The sequence below is a fragment of the Vanellus vanellus genome, assembly GCF_965231255.1.
Source record: "Vanellus vanellus genome assembly, chromosome: 7".
NCBI lineage: Eukaryota > Metazoa > Chordata > Aves > Charadriiformes > Charadriidae > Vanellus > Vanellus vanellus.
Genome location: NC_138912.1, coordinates 30,632,327 through 30,659,773, shown reverse-complemented (window position 1 = coordinate 30,659,773; position 27,447 = coordinate 30,632,327). Strand labels below are relative to the sequence as shown.

At 43.9% G+C, this 27,447-nt stretch overlaps 1 protein-coding gene across 1 annotated transcript in view; it reads right to left on the bottom strand.

The window, feature by feature from the left end:
* CDHR1 (cadherin related family member 1) overlaps positions 1-25,300 on the bottom strand; it is a gene marked incomplete at both ends in the record, with an annotated part of 48,951 nt that extends 23,651 nt beyond the window's left edge. The window contains 11 exons of the mRNA XM_082486480.1: positions 1,630-1,833; positions 3,592-3,692; positions 6,505-6,583; positions 9,529-9,672; positions 11,362-11,478; positions 13,170-13,256; positions 13,753-13,842; positions 15,138-15,188; positions 16,019-16,164; positions 24,371-24,466; positions 25,240-25,300. Coding sequence (XP_082342606.1) covers positions 1,630-1,833; positions 3,592-3,692; positions 6,505-6,583; positions 9,529-9,672; positions 11,362-11,478; positions 13,170-13,256; positions 13,753-13,842; positions 15,138-15,188; positions 16,019-16,164; positions 24,371-24,466; positions 25,240-25,300 — 1,176 coding nt within the window. The remainder of the gene's footprint in view (positions 1-1,629; positions 1,834-3,591; positions 3,693-6,504; positions 6,584-9,528; positions 9,673-11,361; positions 11,479-13,169; positions 13,257-13,752; positions 13,843-15,137; positions 15,189-16,018; positions 16,165-24,370; positions 24,467-25,239) is intronic.
* Between the last annotated feature and the right edge of the window lie 2,147 nt (positions 25,301-27,447).

Here is a 27,447-nt window from a genome sequence, read left to right as displayed (position 1 = left end):
GGCCTTCTTGGCTGCCTGGGCACACTGCTGGCTCATGCTCAGCCGGCTGTCCACCAACACCCCCAGGTCCTTTTCTGCCAGACCACTCTTGAGACTGTACACGCCTGGAAGGACGGTGGCATGGGGAGGGGAGAGAACTGCCTCTCTCCAATGGCTGAGCAATTTCTGACAGTGATGTTCACCGAACCCAGATCTGCTCAGAGCAAGCCACGCTACTGCATGTCTCCACGTAGCCCTAAGCTGTATCTGTCGGATGAAGAGGGCTAGGGCAGAAATTTCTGCATAGTGTTCTTGCAAGTAAAGATGGCATTTCCATCAAACTGTAGGCCTAAAACAGACCTTACCCACAGCTTCGTCCTTCTCACCTGTATCATCCACTCCCCCAAAAGAAAGAGTCACTAATGGCTGTGACAGAGAGAGACATAGGTTTCATTTTCTTCTCTATATAGTCCTCTTGTGCAGAAGGAAAAACATGGCATTCTATGCTTAGAAGAAAAGCAACCCAGAGCGATGTTTTACTGTACTGGGAAGCTTCTTGAGAAATCTATACAGTGTATTTAGCAATGTTTTCTGCTTATTTTATAGCTTAAATTGCAGCTTGAATACTTTGTCAGCCTACATATGATATGTATATATTTTGTCTCAAAATAGAAGAGATGGGTTTTGTTTCTTTCCTTCTGCAGCAACATCCCCTGTGACAACAGCAGGATAGACTTTGAAAGCAGTCATTTATCTGCTTGCTGCAGAGCAGCAGGAGGGAGGGGGAAGAAGCTAGTGGGTTTGATGGAGTACAATACAGTCAAAACAGCACAATACTGAGCACAGTTATATAAGAGCACTCTTTCCAATAGTAATACAGTTCTCAGATGCATTAAGCTTTTCTCTTGTCACTACCTAACCTCAGGCTAACTCAGATGTATGCCATTCATACAGTATTTAGCTTAGGGATCCCTATAGCAACCATCACCATAGTATCTACGGGCATCACAGGTCAGTTAGCAGGCTGAGATGGATGGAGTCTTCTTTCCTTTTCCTTTATCTGGTTAGAGTTAGTTTGGCTCTGGCATAATTTTTAAGATTACCTAAAAATATCACTCCTGTGGGAACGATTTCTCAAAGCATGCATTGCAGACTCTTGCTGTAAGATAAGGGCCAGAAGGATAATATATTGTAATAAAACCAATGTAAGGGTACAGACTGTATTGTTTCCAGGAGGGGCTGAGAAGATACAGACAGCAATTGCACTTGGAGTTACTAAAGTGATTAGAAACTGTAAGTAAATCTCCAAAGGGAGTACATTCTTGGACATTACACTGACAACAACTGAATGTAACCAGTAGTTCGGGGAAGTTCATAAGGACTGTGCAACTTTAATCGCCACAAGAACTGGGCTGCAGCTTTAGGACCACCCTTCTTATCGACATAACAGTATATGACAGATGAAGTATACTTCTGGGTCCAAACTCTCTGTGCTAATGGACCCTACAACTACTTTGTCTGATCTAGGCTTTTGGGGAATGCAGGTGAAATAGTCGAGTTCCTAAAACGACATTTCCCCATCTGATAACTTTTTCTAGTCTTCGGGAAAATAGGGCAGGAAAACTGAAAGTCCACATAGTTTCCATTTACCTGATCTGAATCATTGACTGTAATCTTCAGTCCCCTCAAGATTTCACCCTCTGGGGGATGCTCGTACATGGTCAGTTCAAATCTGTTCTGGGGACCATTTTCTCCGTAGAACGTTGGTGGATGGTTGTTGAGGTCGACCACCCGTATAGTCACCATGGCAAAAGCGTGCACTGAGACGTCACCTTCCTGACTGACTTCTGATGCCTGCAGCAAGGCAGGAGAGAGAGAAGAATGATGAGGGTATACTGTCTTTCCTCAGTTCCATGTTCAGGTATTGTTCTGCATGTACAAGTCACCCTAACGCACTAACTCGTATGAAGATTCACAGCCTTATATTTCTCTAGGAATCTCAGTCCATTTCACACTGAAGTTTATGATGATTAGAAGATGATGGTAATAAACCAGTCCCAATAAAGTCCCAGTGAAAAAATTCTCCTCCTCATTTTGTGAGCTTAGTAACTCACCCAAGGTGAAAACAGTTCTCTAAAGACAGAAAATCTAATAGAGGCAAGATAATTGCCTGCCCAAAGTGTTGACAGAATAGGAAAGGAAGACAATCTTTAAATTTGTTGTGGTACCACAGGTAGTTGATTTTCACATTGCTGCAAGGACTGCAGCCTTGAAAACTCTGTGAGAAAAACTGTACTTGTAGTATTTAGGCAGATGTTTGAAAAAGAAAAGTGATACTCTTTTGTTTTGAGATTTATTCTCTGGTTTACAATTCTGTTTTGCTGTCTAGATGAGCTTAACTTAAACCTGATATAGTTTGGACAGACAAGCAAACCTAGCTGGCATTTTTCTGAACTGAAGGATAAAATCTGTCTGGGTTTCAACAATTCCAACATGCAGCCTGATTCACTGGATTGAATCCAAGACGCCTCTTCTCTCAGGATAGAAATGCCGGCTGGGGTTTTTGTAACAAAACAGCTGTCTCTAACATGCTTTTTTTGTTTGCTCAAAGGGCTCAAAACCACAAGCACTAGGCTGCTAAATTTCTCTGAAGACGCTAGTCTGGTAACTGAGGTGCCTGTCACCACCTATGCTGGGTAATACAACCCCCTTTTGGTTCCTCAGGCAGATTTTGTAGCCTGCATGAGCTCCAGGTCTCCACAGATATAACTAGGAGATCAGAAAAGCTTGCGAGGGCTTAACTAATCCTGTATCTGGGAAGCACTAGCAGACTGCAGTAAACTGGAGAGATTAGGGGAAGACATGGTGCCCGAGTTTAACTCAGACAATGGGAACTCTGTGATCTCCCAGACTGAGCAAGCTGCTTGAGCCCACTAACGAGCAAGTGCCCTTGGGGATGCTACACTGGTTCTGGCAGTGTGCGAGGCCTCAAAACTGCCTTTAGACAATATTGTCCTTACCACGACAAACTCTTGTGGTTGTAATATACATTTGCTGAAGAAAATCGATATAGTCTTCACAATTAAACTCTGCATTTTTAAACCCTTGGTCTTTAGAAACTGCTTCAAGTAATGCAGCCTGTCACACTGATACTAGCTCATGAAGGGGTTAGCATGTATTTGTGTGTGGCTGATCAATGCTTCAGGAGCGGATACTGATATGACATTGCATGATCTACCCCAGCCCTATTACTAAGCATTTGACAGTTACCTATCTCATCACATAGAGGTTACAAGACATTAATTCCCAGTTTAGCAATAAAATCTGAAAACACAGAGAACAGTTATCTACATACTGTAAAGGATGTTGATTCTGTAGACTCAGAGACAAAATTAGGACAAGATGACTTCATTTGGAAGAAGTAATCTGAGACAATAAGTATCCCAAGGAACAAAAGTAGTTTTTTCTATTTTATACCACCTGGCACTGTGCTCAAATATAGGAGGTAGTTTCTGAAACAGGCAAAATCAGCTATAAATTTAGCTATTTTAGACAATCATGCCTGCTTATGGCATTTTAGACCAACAGTCTTCAAGTGGCCACAGAACATACCCGAACTTTTAGTTCATACACCTCTTTCTTGAGCTGATTTGGGCTTTTTATAACAGAAATGGCTCCAGTTGTGTTGCTGATTTCGAATGAAGCTTCACTTCCTGCAATAAAACCAAGATGCTCTAGTTACACGCCACACTTCCTTTTTCTGAACAAGCATGAGCAATTAACCATACGCTTCATTAAGCATATCTTTGTCCATATGTGTATCCATATCTATTAGCAGATCTGAAGCTGCTTTTAAAAAACGAAGCGTTTCTATGTCTGGTCACAGTGAGACAAAAACACAGGCGAAGGCTAAAAAGGGTTTCCTCCCCTAGGAACAGCTCAGTGGAGCTCTGCCCCTATGGGCAGCTGCCCTCACTTTCCTCTTCCCTCCCTGGTCAAGTTCCCATCAAGCTTCAGCATCCAGGCATGCAAATTTGGTATTCATTTCTATTACGCTGTCTTCTTTATATGCTGGTTTAGACAAAAATAGACATTCCTCATTTTAATTAGCAAATGCATAATTAAGTCTCTGAGAAACAAGAACATTTCTCTCACTAATATCAGCTAAGGTGAGAAGTCTGACAATCTGTCTGAAATAAACACAGTCACTCTTTCTGCAGAGAGCATCTCTGGAGAAGCATCTTCTGGCCTTAGACATTCAGTTGTTAAAAAACTCTCAGCCTCTTGCAAGGCGGTCCTGAACAAAAAGGGATCTGGGTTAAAACCCAGGCTGTTCGTATTGTGGCAGAGTCTGACACAGGCAGGACAGGGCTGCTGGCTGACTTTGCTACCGCTGACCTATTGATCTCAACAGAAGGTCAGTTACAGGGCCGCAGTCCCCTGAGACTGGGTGAACTTGTGCTGAAACAAATGCCAGCTTGCAGAAATGCAGCTGTGTCTCATCATGATGTCTGCACCCACCTCGCCGCTATGGCCCACAGCAGGCTGCTGCCCAGGGAGAGGACCAGCTGATGCTCAGGGGGTCCTGCCCCGCTCTGCCGAGGGGCTACGGGCACCCCCGTACGCTACCTCATGTGCGGTACTGGCCACAACCCATGCTTTGTGGCAGAGCCTACCATTGAAAGGAAAACAGAGGAAAACCCTCACAATGAAGGAGATCAAGCCTTCAGAAATAAAGGATGATGACCTGAAAGTCCAGTCATTTTTCTTTTTCCCTAACTCAATTCCAATGCTGATTTTTAAACCATTTGATAGTATCCCATTTTGCCAATACCTGCAATAACTGCAACTTCATTAAAGTACACTAGACACAACGTTGAACAGATATCGACTCATACAATGGTCAATTATTAAGATACATTGGCCTGGGAAGTACATCCTGACCGAGAAGAAGCTTAAGTCGATAGTGGTTTCAAGCCACCGTACTTCATGTTATTGTCTAGTTACCACAGGGAAATTGGTAATTCAGAGTATGTAGCATTATGTGTGTTCTTTTGTACAGCACAGTCAGAGGATTGGAGTATTTTCCAAAATTATCCCACACTCCCCAGATAAAAAATGCTTATAAATAATAAATAATTTCCTATTTGCTATTAGTATTTTCTTGTCTTTTGACAACCCAGCCTGCAGGTATTGGGATAATGGCTGGTCACAGCCATGGTCTGACATGCAGGGGCAGAAATCTGTTGTCATCTTTTGTTGTCTATCTATTTCTTCAACTTTCTACGCACTAAAAGCATATTCCCTTCCCCTCTTTGCCATTTCATGCCAAAAATATCCTGTATTAATGTGCATGAAGAAAGTCTGCTCTCCATTAAGTCGTATCTTGTGCTACTTATCTGTCATCTCCTTTCATCTTCATTTTCCACTCTTTCCTCATCACTTACCTTTTCCATCCCATAGCACCTTCTTGGTCCTCCTCTATTTTCTTTGGAAATCCAATATCTTTCCTCATTAATCCTATTTCCCTTTGACATTTTCCCTGGTTCATCTGCCTTCACTTATTCTCCTTACTCAATTTCTCCCTTGTCTAGCATATTTTCGTACAACTTATTTGTTTTTATTCCTCATTCTCCACCTTTCTTTTAACCTCTCCCCATTTCCCATTTATTCTCACATCAAGGCAAAACCTCAGTTGCAACCCTCTGTGTCCTCTCTAGACCTTGCTGTTTAGATCACGTAACGCAATGAAGAACTTACTGCATAGCTCTGCAACTACACCTCAGATTTCTCTTACGAAATTTTGGGATCTCTCACACCTGGGAGCTGGGCTGCCCAGTTGCCACGGAAGTCTTGTTTCGGAGGAAGAGAGAACCAAACAAAACTAAAGTTGTAGCTTGGAGTTTAGTTGAGCAAAGTTGTTGACTTCACCAGCTAATGAATCATCAATTCAGCCAAGTCTCACATTTATGCTATTAAAAGACATGCGACAGACACTCTCAGAATAGCTGATGAAAAGCATTAATCTTCTGATAACATCTACTTTCTTCCAGCGTGGTGTACAGCCAGTGTCTCTTCACTGGTAAATATAATTTCTTCCAAGATACCAGAGGTTTGACTGTTCAGCCACTTTAATCACAATATTGATAAAAATATCCCTCTAAATACCACGTCTGGGTCTCCCAATACCTTCTCTTGCCTCCCAGATTAAATGATAGAGATGCTCAGTAGCAGTGACTCCATCTCCCTTTACACTTTCTGAAATGACAAGCAGGCTACTGATGCCTAACAAATCAGCAACATTAACAACTCCAAGCGTAGTTCCGTGAAGTGGATACTAAAACTCAGTGAGTCGTATCTTGGCTGTTCTCTGGTAGACAGGGCCCTGGTGTTGCTCGAGGTACCTGACATTATTTCATTAGAGTCTGTCTCAGCTTTACTAAACCTTAGCATAACCCATTCTAATTTAATGTCAGATCTAGTTTCGATTGCCCTTCAGATTTCATAGAAAACAAGTCTACTCACCGTTCACGATGCAGTAATGAATAGTGTTAGGCTTTCCTCTGTCTCCATCAAGAGCAACAACAGTAAGAACCTCAGAGCCCTGGGGAGAAACGGGAAATCACAGTCTGTGTGCTGAGATCAAAGAGCATTTGAAATTGCAACTGCGTATTAATAAACTGAACTTCTGTAAGCCTTTCTGCAGTGAGGTGCGGGAGGGGAGAGTGGGCACTTTTGCTTGTGCTGTGTGGGGAACACAGCAAGCGCCATGGACTCCCAGCCAGAAAAAAATCAGTGCTTGGCTTTGCAGAGCAGGAGCCGAATGCTGCTCCTTGGACCAACTCTGTGTTGTTCCTACATCGACCGTTTCAGTTGTTCCCAGCAATGTTGCAGCACATGCACTGTATGTCCATAAAAAGTAGGGACACCCCCACTGCTGCTCACTCCCTATGGACCCGCTGCGCGACCTGCCATCGCTAGCCTGTGGCCAGTGCCATGCCAATGCCTGCGCCAATGGCAGAGCAACCTGCCAAAGTGCGTGGGCCTCAGCTGCCCCAGGAGTCCCAGCTGTGACCAGGGACACCTACCTTGAGCTACAGACTTGGACAGAGGATTTGGAGCGACCAATCTGAGACATGAGGTTTAGTTTGAGTCACTACCAAGATGGCCTCTGTGTAGGCTCCTGGCATTGCTGCGTGCCCCATGGCCACGGTGTGTTGAGACACAGGCAGCTGCATCAGATCATTTTGGTCCAACCTAATTAAGTTCAGACAGGCAGCAAAGGCAAATGGGGGATCACAAAGCAACTTGACCCACAGAACATTTAGGGCATAAAATAGTGATGAGAATTATGGTGATTTAACTGTCCTTAAACCTTCACTGTTTTTCTTTCTGTGCAAGTAACATGGCCATGGGCCATATGCACAGAACTTGTGTACTGGAGACCGTTTGCTTGTGTGACTGCTCCTATCAACTCAGAGGGACGATGACCGTCAGCATGAAAATGCTCACCCAACTGGCAATGAGCTGTGCAATTTAGTCCTCTCAACTAAAGTGTTACTGTTTGGGGCTGCAAAACAAGGAAGATTGAAGTAACTGTCAGTTAATCACAAATGGCAACAAGGAACATTTTCATGATAACCCTTGAATAAATTTTTCAAGCAAGAGCAAGGTTCTGTTAGAGCAACTGGAAATATAGAGCTGTATTTATTATCATTTATGCTGGAAGCTGCAATAAAATCTGCCTACTGGGCAAAATGCAGTGCACTCCCTTTGAAGGTGACAGAGTACTTGTAAAGCCTGACAACTCCACCAGGGAGAAAAGAAGCACGTTTACAAAATTAACACCGAACGTGTAAACAACACTAAAATCAGCTAGTGCGTCTCTCTTTGTGGAGTTCATTCTAATAGCAAAACCTACACTGGGAAGGACCGACTCGTGCTTTCATCATTATAATATCATAATGGTATAAGTTATGAGCTCAGTCTGGATGCAATTAACATTTATTGACTCCCATTTCCATGGTAAACACTAACTCCTGTGTGCACCTGATAGTTATTTCAAGATCTATACGCAACTATGCAGAATAAATCAATATACATAATATCATTCATTCCAAACATCTGTGAAGTACACAACCATTACTTTTCTACCCCACTGAAAGGTAACAGCCTATGCACTGAACTGCAATATACAGTCACGCAAGGGCTGCAGTGTACATCGCAGTTCTGGACAGCAAGTAAAGACACACTCTTTCCTGAAATGCAAGGGAATATCAGGTGAACAATGTGCAATCACACTGCCAAAGAGATCAGTAGTCTAATGTTGGGTAATTTCATGAGTAGATACAATTTCTCATCCTATGTATGAAGAAAATTTTAATTCAATTTTATGTACCAGGGTGAAAGCTGATCCATACATGCTATCATGCCATTGCTTAGATACAGAGAAAATTCATTAGTTTGTAGCTTCAAGAATAATAAGGGCCTGAAAGCATCACGGTGGATATAATAAACTGATTTGCTAACCTGTCTACTCCCCTTTTAAGCAAATCTGCTGTTAGGCATTTCTGAGATGATGGTGCAGCCAGGAGCTCAGTGTACTTCTTGGGTTCTGTGGTACATTCAGGAGCAGACACACGCTGACAAATGCAGTGTGCTTGATAACCTGATGGGTTTTAGGCCTGGGAGAGGCCAGTGACAGGACGAGGGGCAATGGGCACAAGTTGAAACATAGGAAGTTCCGTTCAAATACACGGAAAAACTTCTTTACGGTTCGGGTGACAGAGCACTGGCACAGGCTGCCCAGGGAGGTTGTGGAGTCCCCTTCTCTGGAGATTTTCAAGACCCGCCTGGATGCAGTCCTGAGTAATGTGCTCTGGGCAATCCTGCTTTAGCAGGGGAGTTGGACTAGATGATCTCTAGAGGTCCCTTCCAACTCTGACACTCCGTGATTCCATGATTCCGTGACTTCCTGGCCCATTCTGCCTACCTAGCCATCACAGAGCAGAAAGTAGCCTGCATTTTGAGGATGTCAGGATTGCTCGTCCCCAGGTGATGTCCACGGGAAGAGCACAGAGCCTATAGCATTTGGGTATAAATTCTCCCCATACCTTGCACAACCAGCTGTTAGTACTAGACTGATCAGTTAGCAGATAAAAGCACCGTGAGACCACACAGCACACAAACACACAAAGGCTTCTAGCATGATGTGTTCAGGTGAGGTAACTGGCAAACTGCTTAAGCCTTCAGCCAAGTGCCTCTGCAGGTCTCAGCTACAGAAGAGCTTTCAGCCACTGTCTGGGCTTAGAGCAACATAAATGGGCAGAATCCTTTCTGATTTTAATGACAGCCACAGGAAGCCTTACATGGCAAATTTGCAATGGATGTAAATAAGAACAAGTTTGAGACTTGCTCAGCTCATTTCTTCTAGGAGTCAGAGCTTAGGTCCCAGTTTCCAATAAAGCCTGTGCTAGAAAACACAGGGCCATCTTGACTGAGATGTAAAAAATTGCACTTGTTCTCCTACAGGCGAAAACCAACACTTACTGCGAGCGTATCCTCATAGACATATCCATAGTAGGGAGTCCCGATGAACATGGGAGGAGTGTCCTGAACGTCCTCCACATTGACAGTAACTGTTGTTGTGGCTGAAAACACTTTGTGGTCTCCCCTGAGCTTCCCACCACCATCCTAGAAGAGAAGTCATCATCAGATCCCCCTGCTGAAATATGTCTGCAAATCAGCTTCTGGCATTGCATGCACCTCATGAGCCTTCAGCGGCACAGTCCCAGGAATCCCTTCTCTCTTTCAACACACAGATTAATCTCTGCTGCTCTATTCCCTTCTCTTTTCCATTTGTCTTTCTCCGTCTCTGATTAGGAAGACAGCTTGCGATGTCTCAGAAGTAATTTCTTATATTAAAAGTGGTTGTGCCAATATATGCAGTCATACATGGTCTTTTATCAACAACACAAGAGACAGGGAATTCAAGTTTTTTGTCGGGAAAAAAGAATGCTAGAAACAGGTGCAAAATGTTAGTGACTAAGGTCTACAGCTTTTCATCCCACATATAATCTCATCATAAACACAAGACAATGCACAGTAGCAAGGTAGTGCATTTCTAGGGGGAAATTAAACAGTGCACGTGATCAAAGTCTCCGAGGGACTTCCGTGATAAAGTGAAAGCACAGAGGAGCTGTGCAGCCCAGAACTGTTAGATAGCCACAGTGTATAAACAGTCTCTGGGGGCCTGACTGCAATCAACTCTGTGCTACTCATACAGCAGAGCCAATTAGAAAGATGACTCGCAATTTCAGAAGCTTTTAACACCCTCAGTCTCAGGGCACCGGCTGGAGGTCAGTAGTCATGCTGGTGTATAAGAGTGTGAATTGTTCAGCATGTCTGCTGTACCAATTCTAAAAATCCCATTTTTTTTAGAAAGATACGCTCTTTTTTTTTTCCTCCTTACTGCCCCAAAGGAGCATTTAAGCCAAATTTTGTTACTTCTCCTCAAATGAACCCTGGCTAAATAAATATGTAAAAAGATCTGTAGGTTTTTCATAAAACATGAGAAACTCAAAGTCCCCATAAGTAGCAGCAAAATCATCCTTTTTCCACCCATGCAAGTCTGTCTGCGTGCCAGGTCCCCACAGGATCCTGAGAGATGTTACTTCAGAATCCAGAAACTTTTAACGCCTGTTATTAATCCTCAGCCCTGCCAGAGGCGCAGCACTGCTGAGACTGACAGTGGCAAGAAGGGATGTGCAGCAATATTTGCAGGATTTGAATAAGCTCCCGCCACAAGGCAGCAGAGAAGTGAAAGAAAGAAACATCCACAGATATTTCCAGAAAAGAAGCCTGTCACTTGTGCTGCAGTGGGTCCGGCTGTGCCCTGTGTCTTCCTGTGGCTAATGACTGTGACCCCTGCTGCCCACCTGCCAGGGGTTTGCCCTTGCTGCTGTAGGGCCATGTCCTGGGCAGCACGAGGGAACCCTGGGCACCTGCATTTGCCCAAAGGCTGATGCTTCTTGAAGCCGGGGCTGCATACACCAACGCTTCACTTTCAGGTGACTCTCAAAACACACAGGTGACTTTCTGCAGTGGGGCTCACTATCCTGGCACTGGGGCCTGAGCAAAATGTGGGAAACCCACTCCCAAATGCCTCCAGATGTTGTTCAGCAGCAGACAGGGGTCACCTTTCCTCCCTCACTTTTCCAAGTTACCCCCCACACCTCCCGATGTTACAGATGTAGTGACTCGGCTGCCTCAACACTATGCTACATGTTTCAGCAACACTTTAAGTCACACTTGTATCCGAACTAGTCAGTTCTACTCAAATACAACGCCCCACCTCCTCTAGTTTCAGATAAAACTTTATACCTTGGCTACGACGACAACAAAATATGTTCTTGATTTCTCATAGTCCAGGGTGACCCCTGTTTTGATGCGCAGGACACCACTATGGCGGTCTATTGTAAACTTATTAGAATGGATGTTCTAGAAGAAAAGAAGAAACAGCAAGAGATTACAGGTATGGAAATAAGATTGGCATAGGGATTCATCTTTTATTTCATCTGCTAAGGGAAAAGACTAGAATAATGATATAGTTTGGGTGAATAATGTATTTGATGAATTTCACCTCTGTGTGTTTATGAACAATTCATGAACCAACCACAGGTCTCTCATTATTCAGAATAAATCAGTTACCTGCAATGGAGACTTTTTTAATCTTTTAGTATTTCATTGTGAAATCCTAAACTTTGGTTAACACAGTTCACTGCGTGGAAGGAGGTAGGGAGACTTAACAGAAAAAAAGACGAGGGGAAAAGGAAGAAGAAAAAAGGTGTTATCCCTCAGCTTTTCAAAGTTCTGCTAGCTTAAAAAAAGCAGGAAGTTTGCATGCACAAATTATTGCCAATAGAGTGGTGTTTTGGGGATTTTTGGGATATACAAATAAAGCCTCAAAGACATCTGATTTCCAAAAAGGCCTAAAAAAAAAGTGTCCCTCCATTCTTCTGGACATTTGGGTATCCATACACAATGGCCACTGTAGGATAATCTTTGCCTTTCCAGTAGTTGTCACCACCTGCCTACATCAGACTTTCGGAGAGGCTTTTCCGTAGAAAGCAACCCGAGAATTCCCAGAGATTGTGCCAAAAGACATAGCAACAATTTTTCAACAAATACACGTGTTTAGTAACCTTTTTGCCACACAACCCTATCACCTAGACATAGAAGTTTGAAATTGCTGTTCCTTGGCTTCATAGTCTACCAGCTTACTGGAAAAAGCCCTGTGCTAAATTGAATGCTGCACATATTGTATTTTAAATGGATCATAATTGGTGAAATCAAAACTAAATTTCAACAAGGCACTCAAGGTGTTCTTTCACAGTATGTCCAAGCTCTTAACAGGATTAGCTTTAGTACTATGTAAATATTTCCCAACTTGCTTCCATATTTGTATCCAAAATAAATATTGCAACAAACTGGTTTTGTTGTTTGTTTTTGGTTTGTTTTTTTTTTTTTTTTCTGTTGCCTCTTGTAACAGGGGAACTGCAGCTAATCTGGACAAAGCTGCTTGTAGGAAGAAGGAATTTGAAGGATATGATGCAAAAAGTTGCCCTTTTGGCATGCAGAAAGCCTGTAATACAGAAATTCAGCTTTAAATATGGAGCCCTTTCTGTTCTTCACCCGTGGGCAATACCTGAAAGGCTGGTTTCAAGCAGACATGGCTTTGTCAGTGAGAAGACTTAGTACCCCATATTTCACACTGTGATCCAGGTCTCAGTTATCCACCAGCCTGCTACACCAAAGTGCACATTCGGGTTTCCAGTGCATTTTGCTTTCTAAAGCAAGCTACTTCATGCTTTAGAAATCCCATATGCATACAAGGTTACAAGTTAGACTTGCTCTTCCCATTACTCCAAAAACGGGGCCAATAAAAGCCCTGCTGTGAGGAGTCCTGCTGGCAAGCATAGGAGCGACAGCGGCAACTCCAGCTCCTCCTTCTGCCTGCTGGACTGCACTTGGCTGCTCACAATCAGACAGTATCCGTTTTTCTTGTGCCTGGGACAAAATTGGTCCCATAGACACTAATAGCAGGCTCAACCCTCAAAATCTTTCTTAACCTGATTTCTGAGACCTCGGTAAATGAGAGATGATTTTTGAAGGTACAAGTAATACCTTACCTGCAAGAAGTAGGTGATACTTCCTCCAGAACCTGTGTCTCTGTCCACTGCCTCAATCTTAAAGATACTGCTGCCGGAGGGAGCATTCTGTGACCAGAAAGAGTCACCAGAGTCACACAGAAGTGGAAAACCAGGTGAGTTACAAGAAATTAAAAAATGAGCATGCAAGAAGGCAACAAAAGAGAGTGATGGTAGAAAGAATATAAATGCTTTGAGTGAACCAAAGAGCAGAAAGAAAAGAGGGAAGAGATTAAAAATGGAGGAAACTGGAGAACAAAAAGCAAGAAAAACCTTTTGGAATAAAAAATGACAGAAAATCTCAGCTAAGACAGAGTGCATCCTATTCCCACTGAAGTAAATTCTAAAAACTCCCAGTGACCCACATCTTGGAGGAGCTGACCCACAGAACAGCACACCTCAAGTACCCACAGACTTATTGCGGTGAATATTAAATATCTACCCAACCCCCAAAACAAAAGAATGCAAGTTAGTCCTGCACATCATCTTATTTTACTGAAAACATACTGCTCCTCTTTACGTCCTATTGAAATATACTTCCAGCATGCAAAGGAACTTCACCAACCTCTGGGACTTGGACTATGTAAGGTGTATTGATGAACTCCGGGCTCTCATCATTAGCATCCATTACGAGGATCCTAACTTTTTCAGAAACCTGGAGTAGAATAGGAAGAACATATTATGACCAAGCTGATTTCAACATGTATCTGTTCATGTGCCTAAAAATGTGCACTAAAAGGCAATGAAAAATTATGTTGTAACAGAAACTGAGCACATAAAAGAAAATACAGAAAATCCCATAATCCAGAAGAATTTCGCTTTGTGGAGAAAACCCAGATATCTCCAAACTAAATAAGGAGTCTCAGAGTACTTTATAAATTACAGATTGGGGCTAATTTTCAAAAGTCCTTCTTCTTTATGGCATTCAAGATACCATGACGTATTCTATAAGAATACACAAAAGACTGTAAAAGTTGGTATTTGATAGCCAAGAGCATTCATTAATGCCTCATTTGATATCATGATACTAGGTTAATAGCATGCATAATTTGGATGTACAAATGCATGCTACTAATATGTAACAATCCATCTTGAACAAAATACATGCTGTCTTTCCAAAAATACAGAAGCAAACATATTTGACCAATAAAACTTCCCAGTTGTTTACAAGTGGACATGTGGATGTGATCCTGTTATTTCCTATTTACAGAGGTGCCTGTAGGACGCTAGCACCTCCCAACCATTTGTTGTAGTAACCTCAATTAATTTCTTTGAGATGAGGAAGAGCTCTAGAGTTATTCTGTCCTGGGGATAGTAAGAGGGTCCCACTTTTGTGGCCCAGGTCTCTTATTGGCAGACTAATATCCTGGCTGTGACAGCATCCATCCATAAACTGAAAACGGCATGGAAATTTGTAGAACTAGGATTGGATGCTTGGGCAATGCCTCAGGTAAGTCCTTAATGATTAGACGTCATCAAAGCTTTATTCAACAGCAGACAAGAAAACCCCCACCACATTAGCCTAAGCAAATCTTCTTAATGTCATGCTGGAGAAACATTGCAGGGGTGGAGGGACAGTCAGCTCTTGGGTGTCCAACGCTAGTTCCTATAAAGTCATGCATTTCTCCAAAAAAGCCTCCAGAACTTCCTTAGGTATGAATCCTACTGAGCTGACAGTGAAACTTCATAGGAAGCTGCTGTAATTCTGCAGGCCACTAAGTCAGTCTTCCAGCGCACACTACATTGTAATTATCCTCAAATAGCTGAGCAGGGAGCTGGAGTGAGACCTGAGATACTGGGAGTCCAGTGGCTCTCGAAACAGGAGGTAAGACTCCAATGAGATTATGTTTTCTGATAAAATGAGACAGTCCCTGTAAGGTAATTTAATAGTAGCATATATGTGGGGACAGACAGTCCCCACATTAAGCTACAGCATAATTAAATACTTACTGTACTCAGGCCATCTGAAATACTGACAATAACTTCAATCTCATCTTCCTTCTGTAAACCAAGAAAATTCTTTTGTTAGAGAGATGGTGTTAGTCCTGATTGGAAAAGGGACTGCAAATTTAAATGTGTCTCAGCAGGCAGATGAAAGCAACAACTAATACCACAAAGCAACCACAGCAGAGCCTCAGAGGCTCTGGCTATGGGGCTACTTGGACTTTGTGTAGCTGCTGTCAAGAGATGGTTGGTCTGGGAATCCCTGTTGTTCTGTAAAGCGCTAATGAAAATCAGTCATCTTTTTCAAGAAACAGTCCCTAAAAAGGCATCATTTGTTCATAATTCTTCTGTCTCGGTATACAGTATTTTGAAGGGTTTATTAAGTACTGTGTACCCATCCCTGCAAAAGAGACATGAAGTGTTCAGTGCCCGTGCTCCCAGAATAAAGCTGCCTTTAGGCCACTATTGCTGGGAACATCTTTAACCCAACATGGTTACATGTGGGCTAAAGGGCTATGATGTAACTAGAGAAGTGTCCTGGAACACTGCTTACACAAATTTCTACTTCCTCCTAATGACAGGAGAGTCCCCTGTCTGAGGATTAGAGGACTGTAACCACCCCTAAGCCCTTTATGGGATGTGGCTGGGGGAAGATAGGAATAAAGAGTAAACCTCTCTTTTGACAAAAGCTGGACAAACAGCTGCTGAAAAAATTGATAGCAGTGTCAGTGGCGCAAGTCAGCTGGAAAACAACGTGATGGGTGAAGTACAATGTCTCAGAATTGCAAAGTATATTAGATGTTTCAGGGGCAAATAAGTTGGCATTGTCCCTCAAAGCCACAGATCAAATCAACATGAACACACAGAGCGGTGCCGTTTCACTGTACCTCTCTGTCAAGCTCCTCAATCAGCGTAACATTTCCAAGGGTCTTGTCGACAGAAAAGTAGCGTCTTGATCCAGCTTCATAGGCCAGGCCATACGTCACAGGATCTCCTTCTGGATCGGTTCCATTCAGAGTGTACACATGGGTACCTGAAAAATTGTCATTCAACAGCATTTCCCTGTGGTTACTTCAATCGGTATTTCACTGGTATGTTCCTTAAGAACTTAGCTCCCCTGCAGCAGGCAAAGCTCTTGTGAATCAAACCCACTTACTGGGAAATATGGATTAGTAGCCAGTTCAATAGTCCCGATTGCCACTTTTTAGCCTACTGGTTAACCTGACTTTATCAGTGCTGGTTTCTCTAACTTCAAACCCTTTCCTGTGGAACCGCACCTAGATCAATACTGTTCACATCATAGTGTTTACACAGATGACAAGCTCTTGACCAACTCTCAGCCCAGGTGAGACAGAAGCGATGCTGTTGTACCACTGGGTGACAATCTCAGAAGTACCAAAAGGCCCTCACACACCTCTGCTCTATGGGAACAAAAGAATTGCAAAGTAGCAGGCAGAGGATCTGGCAGCTGAAGGCAGTGCTCCCGCAGGACCAGACCCAGGCTCTGAAGCTCAGAAGATGCAAGGACATTTGCAGACTTTTTCACTTTCAGAACTAATAAATGCCAAAGTCTTCTTTCCTAATTTGCTCCCCCTCATTAGCTCCCTCTCATTAAATTCTCTACTTAACACACCAACTCACGCTCATACCAATGAATAAATTCTCTAAACTCATCAATGTATTTCTTTCACAAGCTGGGGAAAGAGAGATTGTTACTTCTATTTTTAAACATTTGAGAAGTTGGTGCCAGTTTTTCCATGAAAATGACTTTGTTTATCAAAAGTGATACTTCCTGAGGGAGTTGTAACACCCACGTTTTCAAAACATGGTGAGGGTTTATTAGTATTATTTTTTTAAACTTACATGTCTGTCATTTGACTGTGCATTAATATCTTCACCCAAATAACTTCAAGTGCTTTAGAAGTATCAGTTAACTGAGCCTGAAATATAAAACACCAGTGGTGTTTCCTTCCAATCTGCTGTGCCTTGGGTAAGTTACCTGAGATATCCAAGTTGCAGAGTTTCAGAACAGAACACTTTACATCTAACAAAGTTCCCTGCACTGGAAATGGTGCAGCCAAGAGCCTCACGGGTTAGTAGTGAGTTTTGCCTGTGCGTGGAACACAAAGATATAACGGAAGGATCCCCGCTAGAAAGTTAGCATAAAGTTAAGAAAGACCACTGCTAAAGGGAACCCAGACGACTCCAGTTTTAAGCTACTCTGGCCCTGAGTTTGAGAGATTTTTAGTTCTGTACTCAAAAATAATAACCTTTTTCTCATATCCTCTCTGCAGTGGCAGTGGCATTTTTCCACTGACCAGATCCATAAGCTTCTGCTTAACTCCAGAGCTTTGCTTGTGGTTCTGCCCACAGCACTGACAAGGTCAGCTTCTCAAATGTTTCCTCGGTTTTGCAATGCAACATTCTGCTCCTCATTTGCTTATTCCTTGGCATGCAAAATGTGAAGCAAACAGATCAGTGGGCTTAATGCACATGCAATGTCCAGGCATCAGCAACGATGGCTGTTTTCTTTGCATAGCAAGGGATTATGCCAAGCCGTGTGGGATCTGTGCTCACTTACGAGTAATCTATCTTATGATAACAACCAGGGCAAAATTTGGGCAACTTTGTACAGAAAAACGTTCACACTGCAAAAACCAATGGGCCCACGGGAGCACAAACCACAGACCCTGCTAGGAGCTGGCTCAGCCAGCCAACAAATAGTCAAGAGTTGCAAAACATGTTCAGAAAACTACAAAACGCGTTTCACGTTTTTCTTGGACTTTTCCAACAAAACAGAGTAGAAAATAAAAACACATCTGTAACTGAGATCCCCCAAAATTATTAGGGAAAGACAATGAGTGTACGATGAGACACTTCTCTGTGACAACTGAACTGTATACATAAAAAGAAATACAAGGAGAGGAATAAACTGAGGATGATATAAAATAGTGTCCTGAAAGGACACCTGCCTCCTGATACAGCTGTCTACATAGGAGAGGGAAATTTCAAGACTTCGATGGTTCTGCAGCACAATTTTCTCTCCTACGTTTTCTAGGAATTTTCTTATAAGGAAAACAGGAACTTACTTGCTGCTAAATGCGAGAAGATTGATACTGGTACAGACTGAGACTACTGAGGTTTCTGAGCAAGTAATGAAGGACATCATTGATCTTTACACTGGAATGTTTGCTTCCTAGCTAAAGCTGGTACTTAAACATTTTTCATAATACAGGAAACTTGTGTGCCTTTTAAATTGGATTGTGCATCAAAATTTCTTTTCTAGATCATTATAATTGCTAATTTTGTCTGAATTGCAATTTCACTGAACAATACTCTCCATATCATTAACAACCTGGGAACACTTCTCAGTGCAGTGTTAACGCCAATTAAAAATCTCCTCTCAGTGTGCTGCCTCCACTTGCTGAAAAGGAAATAAATGAAAAAATCTAAAATCTTATCGGTGAGTACCAAGTAAACTGCCTCTCTCTGTCAGAAAGATAAGGGAATAGAAGAGTCTTTACCCAGGGATATGGCAAATGCCAGCAAATGCCGGATGCTCCGAGTACCATGGGGCTGGCGCAGCAGGCAGGGGATAGGGAGGTCCCAGGGAGCTGAACGCTGCTCCCTGCTATGGCTGCTTCCCAGGAACCACGCCAGGCTTTCACTCCATTTTCCTATTCCATCTTAAAAGTCATTTGCTCTTTGCTCCCGCCACTCAGGCTGAGTGGCTGTCCCATGATGCCATTGCTTCATTTTACTTCATTTCTGACTTAAATTTATTCATGGCCAGCCTCTGTCCATGTGCTCCGGGGCTGGTTTTGCCCTCTCACTGAAGACACGCTTTCCCTCTCTACTGTGCGACACTTCAGCAATCAAATCCCCTCCCTGCCAAGTTAAACAAGCCAAGCACATTTTGGACTCATGCTCAGTGCCTCCATTGTCCTTTGCCACCACAGCTGACATCTGTTAACAAGATGCAGAGAGGGACATCAATGGCCATGCTCCCAGGACAGGACACCTCTGTTCCCAGTGTCACAAACCCTATCATCTCGCCCAGGGTTATGAACCTGCTCTCCACCTGTCTCAGCCAACAGCCCACTTCCCCATCAGAAAAGGTGATGGACAGTTAACACACAGCCCACAGAAGGCTGTTTTACGCTGCAAGCACAGGAGAGCTCAGGCTCAGGGAGAACATGGACCATACAGTAAGACTACCTCAAAAATGGCTCCTTGCCCATTCACTACCAGCTACTGCTCCTTCCTGAGCACGGCCAGGCAGCTCCTACTCCCCTCCTGCACCCTGGCACACCGTGCTGGTTGGCAAAGCAGAGACGTGGCCAGGACCCGCAGCCCAAAACCATGGCTGCTACAGCTGCAGCCAAAGCTGGCCCCACAGCTGCAAGTCCCCGTGGCGGGGAGAGGGGTTCGTCTGCAAGCGCTCAGCATGGAGCCCAACACACCACCCCACGGACAGCAGCAACGCCTGCCTGCAGCACACACAGCAACCAACTCCAAGGAGAAGCCATCTAAGAGCCTGTGTCTGCAGTTTTGGTTAGAAGCACAACAGCAGCAGCGGAGGCTGTACCACCTGCGAGCCCTCGGCGCATCTCTCTGCGCAGTGCTCGGCTTGGCAGGGGGCTCCGTGCCGTGCGGCGTTAGCTCTGCTGCAGCGATGCAGAAGGCAGGCTCTGTTTAACAGTCTTGTTCTGGTAGTTCCTAGCTTTTCCAGAGGAGAGATTTTAGTTTCTGCAAAAAGCTGAATGTGTTTGTGCCTTCAAAAAATTTAGCCTTCCTACAGTCTTCTGAACGTGAGTTCTTGGTGGGTCTCTAGGTTTCAAGACATAGCTTGGGCTAAATAGTCCATGTCTGTGTCCTTTCTAGTCAGAAAGGAATTGTCATTTTAAAAAGTATTGTGTTAATTCTTTCACTGAGGTATTTTTTGTGACAAGGAGGGCTGGAAATAAATTGTGGGCAGAAAAAATCCCTTGCGGGTTCAGCTGCTACGTCTGCAACGGACGAAATCCAGAAACACATAGAGAGAGATGGCAGAGCACCAGGGTGGGATCGCTGAGCGCTGAAGGAAGGACCGTTAGCAGTGACTCTCATCAGTTTGGGGAGCATCAGTTGGATCAAGGTGATAGAAACAGGGAAGAAACGATGGGTATCAGAGGGGACAAGAGGGCTCTCCACAGCCAGCTGTGAATGATGGGAAGCAATGAGACCAGGAGAACGTAGGAACAACAGGGGAAGCTTGAAGGATGGAGGGACCTGAAGTGGTCAGTCAGGCAGTGGTAGGTAGCTGGCAGCCGTAGCTTTGATCAAAGAACTGCCACTGCAAACTGGCTTTTAACAGGGGGTCATGCACACCTGGGGGCATGGGGAAAAAGAGAAAGGAAAAGCGCAAGGATGAGAGGCATGCACAGATCTCCAGAGCACCGATGATGCTTGGGCTTTGAGAGAGTAATGAACTTAGGCCTTCCGAGCATGCTTCAATCCCTTGCTTTGCAGCCCCGCTCTGTCCCCACTGTGAGGACTTAGAGGGATTAATGAGGTAAGATGAAATAAACAACCTGAAATAGCATCCCACACACGCCTTAAGACCTTGATTAGGAGCACACGTACATTTTGTATGTACACAGCAATGAGCTAATCACCCACCTGCCCCGCCAAACAACCACACAAACTGCAACTGTATTTCGGTTCATAACTTTTCCCATTCTTCTTAAATCTGGCACTGGAAGGGGCTGCTGTTCTGGCCCTTCTTACCTCGAGGGGTCTCATGCTCTGCAGCAATAAATGGGATCTGGGAATCTGCAGACACTTTCAAGCTTTCACACATAAATAGTATTTGTAGTTTTTATGATAAGTTATGTCAAAAGGTATGTAATGTGGTAGGATCACACCTATCTGTAAGGAAGCACAATTGCACAAGGGAAAAGAAGGTCAAGTTAAGGATGATATGAGCATGATAATGTGATTCTCTTGACTTTGATGCGTTCATGCAGCTGCAGCACTGCAATTTCTCTTTCCACAGTTACACAGAGAATCCATCATCTCCTTTCGGTGCTCCAAAATGCTGCATGTCCCTGCCTGGGATTATAACTAACACACGCCACTTTGCCAACTGTTGGTAATCTCAGTGGGGCCACAGACTGTAAAATTCCTGGAGGTTTATTAAAGCTACCGTTCATGGCACTGCTCAGATCAGACACTGGCTGCTGCCAAGAAAAGCATCCTGCATGCCTCCGAATTTTATGTAAGCACAGGGAAGACCTAATGGCAACCTGCCCATTTTGCAGCACCTAAGCCTGAGTGAAGCCATCCAGAATCAAACATATGGAAGTTCTAATTCCCCTGTTTTGTCACTGATCACCCTGCTCAAACTGAAAGATGCCTGCTGGAGTGTGGCTGCTCAGGACTGCACACAGACACGAGAGACCAGACTCCTTCTCCTTCTTCTGGAAGAGATTGGGGCAGAGGGATGAAGAGTAATAGCCTCCTCTGTGGTGCGAGACCCGTCACTGGGGCCACAGAAAAGGGCCAGCCTGGCAGCCGTTTAGCACGGGCAGTGTGTGAGCCCTCACTGAACTCTGGCATGAAGCTCTGACTGTGGTCTGACGCAAACACCGGTCCTCTCGCCCTGCACAAAGCTGAACACACACCTGGCACCGAAGCACGGGTGCCATTTTGCCAAAGCATCCCCGAGGAGGGGCTGTGCTGAGACGGGTGATGGATAGCAGCAGCGGTTTGCATTGAGCAAACCCCAAGCAGCCACATCCTAAGGGAACTTCCCAAAGTGCTTTCAGAAGAGAGGACCCTGCAGTACTTACAGCTTTTAGTCAAGGTGTTCTGGGAATTAGCCCAAAGAAGCACTGGCAGCTGCATGGCAAAGCCACCACATTTGGACTTCTCAAAAGTAAGCTCTTACCTCCCTTTCCTAAGGGATTCTCTAGACCCTTTGCAGAAGCCTAAACTCAACACGTCTCCTAACCTTTCACCTCAGAAGAATGCTTTTGGTGGCACCTTTGGAGCTTTAAGCCAGAAGCTGCTTCTCTCTTATCTTTTAAAGCACATTTATACTGCAAATTTGAAGTACAAGCCAGCTAATGTAAATACATGTAAACACATTCTGGGCGAAGCCAGCAGGCATGAAGCCCAGCAGGACTGAAGACGGAGCAGCTTGAGCTTTATCAGCGCTTCAACCAAAGCATAAACTCCCCAGGGACCTCTAGGCACCTAGTCTGGTTGCTAATGTTACAAAAGCACATGCAAAAGCCCATCACTTATTTGCCACTATTCTTACTCAGGCTAGTTACAAGAATGCTAACACGGGCTCTGATCCCTCACACTGCTGTTTTGCTGTTGAGCGTGCACACTCTCCTTTTTCGCCTGCCTGCAGCCCCAGATCAGATGCATTGGGTCCCCGCGCTGAAAAATTACTGCTGTGCTCTGCTGCTGCAGGGAGTGCTGTCATCTGAGAGGCCGTCTGGCTCTGCAGTCCTGCTAGGAAGGACTTTTTTGACTGTGTTGCGGCTCTGTGCCATCTTGAGCTCCCCATCCCCGCGCAGGTGGCTGGAGGCTCCCCGTGGTGGCAGGGAGGGGCTGATGCTCTGTAAATGCCTGCGAGCTGGCACCACACCGGGGGATACGAGTCTGATGGCAAGCGAGTGAGTTGCACTGCCTGCAGTTTGAGTGGTGGCATTGGCAGACACCACCCCAAACAAATGGAGTCAGGGTCCCATTTTGCGGCTGTCTGGCATTACAAGACTTATCTACACTATTAGGCAAGCGATTCCACTGGCTAATCTTACTCCAGCAATCAGCAGAGCTGTCCGGATCGCCAAGGCTGAGCAAGTGTGGTTTCCATGTGAATCTGGGCAGAAGTACAGCAAAAAATCGCAGCTCTTTGGTCTGCCTCTGGCTTTTGCAAGTGCCACTACATTACTGTTGGCCTTCAGCTGAGGCTTCCACTTAAGCTTGACCGAGTTTATAGCAAATCCCTGCTGCATCATAAGCAAGCTCTTTTTAAGTTCATTGGCTAGATGCGTCACTTCTACGCTATATGCCACCTTCTCCCTCTCCTCTTCTCTGGTTCAGCAGGCAAAGGAGAAGTCACTGCTTCCCAATCACCCTCTCCCCACCCCCTAGCATGCCTGGTGTGGATCTTGGCTGGCATTAACACCACTGGGCCAGAAACGGAGATTTTGAGCAAGCCCCAGGCAGCTGCTTCCCAAAGCAGCGAGTGACCTTGGTCATGTTTAGGAAGGCAAAGGTGGCAGCATCGGTCTTCCAGAGGAGGCTGTGCCCTCTGGATCCTTGCCTCACCCATGCCTCCCCCAGCTGTCTAAGCCCTGGGAGGGCAGGGGCTTGGGTGCGCCCTTCCCGCAGCCTTCTCTCTAACAGCTAACAAAACAGCAGCTAACAAATTGGTGCTCTGGTACTCAATCTGCAATAGCTAAATACTTCTCTGATTTAGCATGTAAAAGCTACAGACAAACAAAAACCTCAGTGCAGTGTTTGAAGAAAAGGTGGTGTTCATCACTGTAATATAGTTTACGTAAAATTTTTTAAATGTTAGGAAATTATTCTTCCCCCGTGGAAAATATTGATTATGAATCACCTTTTTGTTCTTATTTAATTTTTCTTAATGAAACTACAGTTATAAGAAGCATAAATAGACCTGCCACAGAATGCTGAAAGCTGAAAAATATATCAATTTTTGAATTTTCAATAAACCACAACTAAACCTTTTCAAAAACCATCAGTTATTTAGACAAAGCAATTTTCACTCCAAGTAGAAACGTTTTCTACCATTTGTACCATAAACATGAAAAATGTGATAACTGTTTAAAGAAAATCATGCCTCTGTTACTTTTCAATGTACAGCTTGCTTTTACCAAGGCTGATAAAATTACCAGCAACTAGGCTCTCTTCTCTTAAGCACTTACAGAATTGGTAAGAAGTCCCTCACCACCATAAATTTATTTCTGAGCCCAAAGGTCTGTGCTCTGATGCTGTGAATAAATTGGTGGACCAAGAAAAGGGGAGCTAAAATTCATGTTTTAAATTACAGCTACAATTCAAATATGTCATTTTAAATTGAGGCCAATTAAAAGCTCGCCAGAAAAACATGTAAGACCACAGTATATAACAACCTACAACAAAATATACGTTGCTAATCAAAAGAGCAAGCAGCTTCAGTTTCACAATTTAAACATAGTCATTTTAATACTGACCAACAGGTGTGTCCTCCGAAAGGCTGAGAAGTGCCATGTTCCCGTTTGTGCTTCCAGCTCCATTATCAAAGAAATAGGGGGCATAATTTGCCTGAACTGCAATTAAAACAAAACAGAAGCCAAAGAAAAGCATTTTGTAGGTGGCAGTTATTTGGCTTTGTCACCTGACTCTCAGTAAACATGAGCTGTTTTGGGAATACTAACAGTGCATAACATACCCAGTTGCTGCAATGGACTTTCAGAACTATATCTGTACAGATATTTTTAATAAAATTACTTCTACATGCCACTGTTACAGTATTCACACAGCAGCAAATAGACAGAGTATTGGGGGGTGGGGGGAGAAATCCAACCAACAGAAACAAATTAAGTAGCAGGATCTCTCAAAAAAATCTCACACAGTTCCAGACAGCTTCATTGCAAAATTAACCTTTTCAGCTTGCAATGACTTTACACCTCTCCCCTACTCTAATCGTGCATGTCTGAAACTTTCCCAGTGCCTCGGTACCTTACCCAGTATTCTAAGCACATTCTGTCTTAAAATTATGCCTACTGCACGAGCAATTAGCCATAATTAAGTAGTTACTTACTTGCTGCCAGACAACAGCAAACAAAGTTAAAAAAAAAAAAAAAACAAGAAACAACAAATTAGTTGTCATTCTACTGACTGACTGTTAGAGATTCAAAATAGCCCATTTGAAACAGAACTCCAAACGTATAAACACAAAGGGTGACATTTGCACAGGGATCAGTTGCCAAGGAAAGTATTTCAGGGCAACATTACCACATCAGTAAGGAATACTACAGGATTTAAGGTTATGCTTGTATCCTCTTATATTTTTAGTTAACAAAGTGATTCTTATACTCACCCAGGCAAACGTGCATCAAACTGAGAAATAAGGAGGGGGTGAAACGCCTTACATGCTTCATCCCACTGAAGAAAGGGCCAATTTCTTCTCTGTTTCAAGGGCTTGTTGTTTTGGTATTTTTTCTCTCTGAAAGGTCCAGGAAAGTGTCCTTCAGACTGATGTACAAGAGAAATGTGCAAGAGGCAGTAACAGACGCTAAGATGTTAAGCGGATGACACGTCTTAATTTCTGAGGAATTTAAAGAAGCTTCTTCCTACCACCTAATTAGACCAATTACTTTGCAGGGAGCTGTGGGACTCATATCTGAGACAAGATTTGGAGGAATCAGTGTAACTCTCATAGGTTCTGCTGTTACTACTGCATTTGTGCTGTCCAAATACACGAGTCAGAAACAAGGTAAAGGAGAACGTTGTTTTCATTCTGAACTCTTTATCTTTAATTCTCTAAGACAGTCCTCTGTTTTCGAGAGCTAAAAGAGGTTTCTCTTTATTTTAGCTTTGGTAGTCTTTAGAAAATACAAAGGAAGAAAATCTAACATTAGCAACAAATAGTAAACATGATTGTTACTGTTTTAAAGGAAACAATCACATTTACGATAGCCAAAAAATACAATAAATTGCATACTGAAAATGCAGTAGTCAAAATGTTCTTTTCATGAGCTGTCCTGATCATTTAATTCTTAAACTGCATGAATTTCTGAAAGCATCTTTTATATTCAGCAGGTAATTTTTGACCAACCTACTAAAAACGGTGTTTAACCACCAACACATGGAAAAAGGTAACAAAGTAACTTTTTTTCATTGTTTGTTTTGGTTTTCTGCCTATGAAAGGCATTTGCACTAATTTAAAATATATATCATCCAATAATTTACAGGGTTAAAACCGCAGCCACTCTGGAAGTTGTTCACAGGCAAAGGTTTTGGCTACTTAAAAGGAACTTCATCAGTAGGAATACTTAGCCTCCAACCAAGGAGATGTTTACATAGCGGCTTAGCTGTTTAAACTTGACCTGAGGCAAAGCACTTGCCCTTTAAGGATGTGTTAATGGAGTTTTCTGATTTTTAATTAACAGCCTGCCTGAAATAAATGTCTAAGAAATTAACCAGTCAGAGAGTTCTCCATTGAAACGCTTTAAAATGGGACAGGAGCTACGCCTTCTCCCTGGCAGAGCCCCTTGGCGCTGGCTGCACGCAGAAGGCTGCTGCTGGCATGGGTGCCACTGCCAGCGCCGGGCTAGCCCGTCCCCCGGCCATTGGGTCCCACGTCACCCTGGCAGAGCAAATGCAGAGTCAGGATGCAGCGTCAGGCTGGGCAATGGTGGAGAATTTTTTGGCTCCCTAATTAATCTGTATGTTTTATCGTTATTTGCTCAGGTTTCGGAAGAGAGGAGATGAGCGTTCCCACACATAACCCTACAGACAGAGGGTCCCTTCCCAGCATCTCCTCGCGGGGTGCAGAGCTAAAGGTGGGCAGCGCTCCCGGGCTCGCTGTCATCACGCGCACAGGGGAGGGACAGGCCAGGCAGTTTCTCTGTATTTTTCCTACAGAGGGAGCTGGCAGTTAGATCCTGCCGCGTATTTCCAGCACACCTTACCCACCAGTTGCTGAAAACGCAGGCTGAACGAATGATGGAGGAGGCAGCAGGAGAGAAGTCTTTGCTGCAGACACAGTGCTCTGATTGTCCTGTGCTGCGGCCAGGGCATTTCCGCACCTTCAGGTTCCCCCGGACCTACGGCGCTGCTGGGAGGACACCTCTGCCTGCAGAAGACATCAACCGTACGGCTCCCAGAACGGTGGAAGTAAAACTCTCGTGCACAATATTAACAAACCTCACCATCCATAGTGGAACCTGCCAGAGTTCCACTATGAACAGTACAGAGAGCAGAAGCCTAAAAAGGCTCCAAAACAGAATAGAAACTAATGAAGATTAGGTTCATCGGTGTCTAGCAAATGTAATGACATAGATGCAAACCCTGGCTCAGTAAGGCACTAAATTACCAACTGCCAGAAGCTCGAAGTTAAACCAGAGAAAGGGTCTTTGCCATTTTGATCTTTTTCTAACCACCTCCTACAAGATCAGACCTCTGGTGTGACTCCGTATGACTAGTCTTGTAGAGCAGTGTTTGCAAAGGCTCTGCATCGAACCAATGTGTGACTGCGGCCGTGGCCTGTAAAGCTCAGGGCAACCTGCAGCAGGCAACCAAGAAA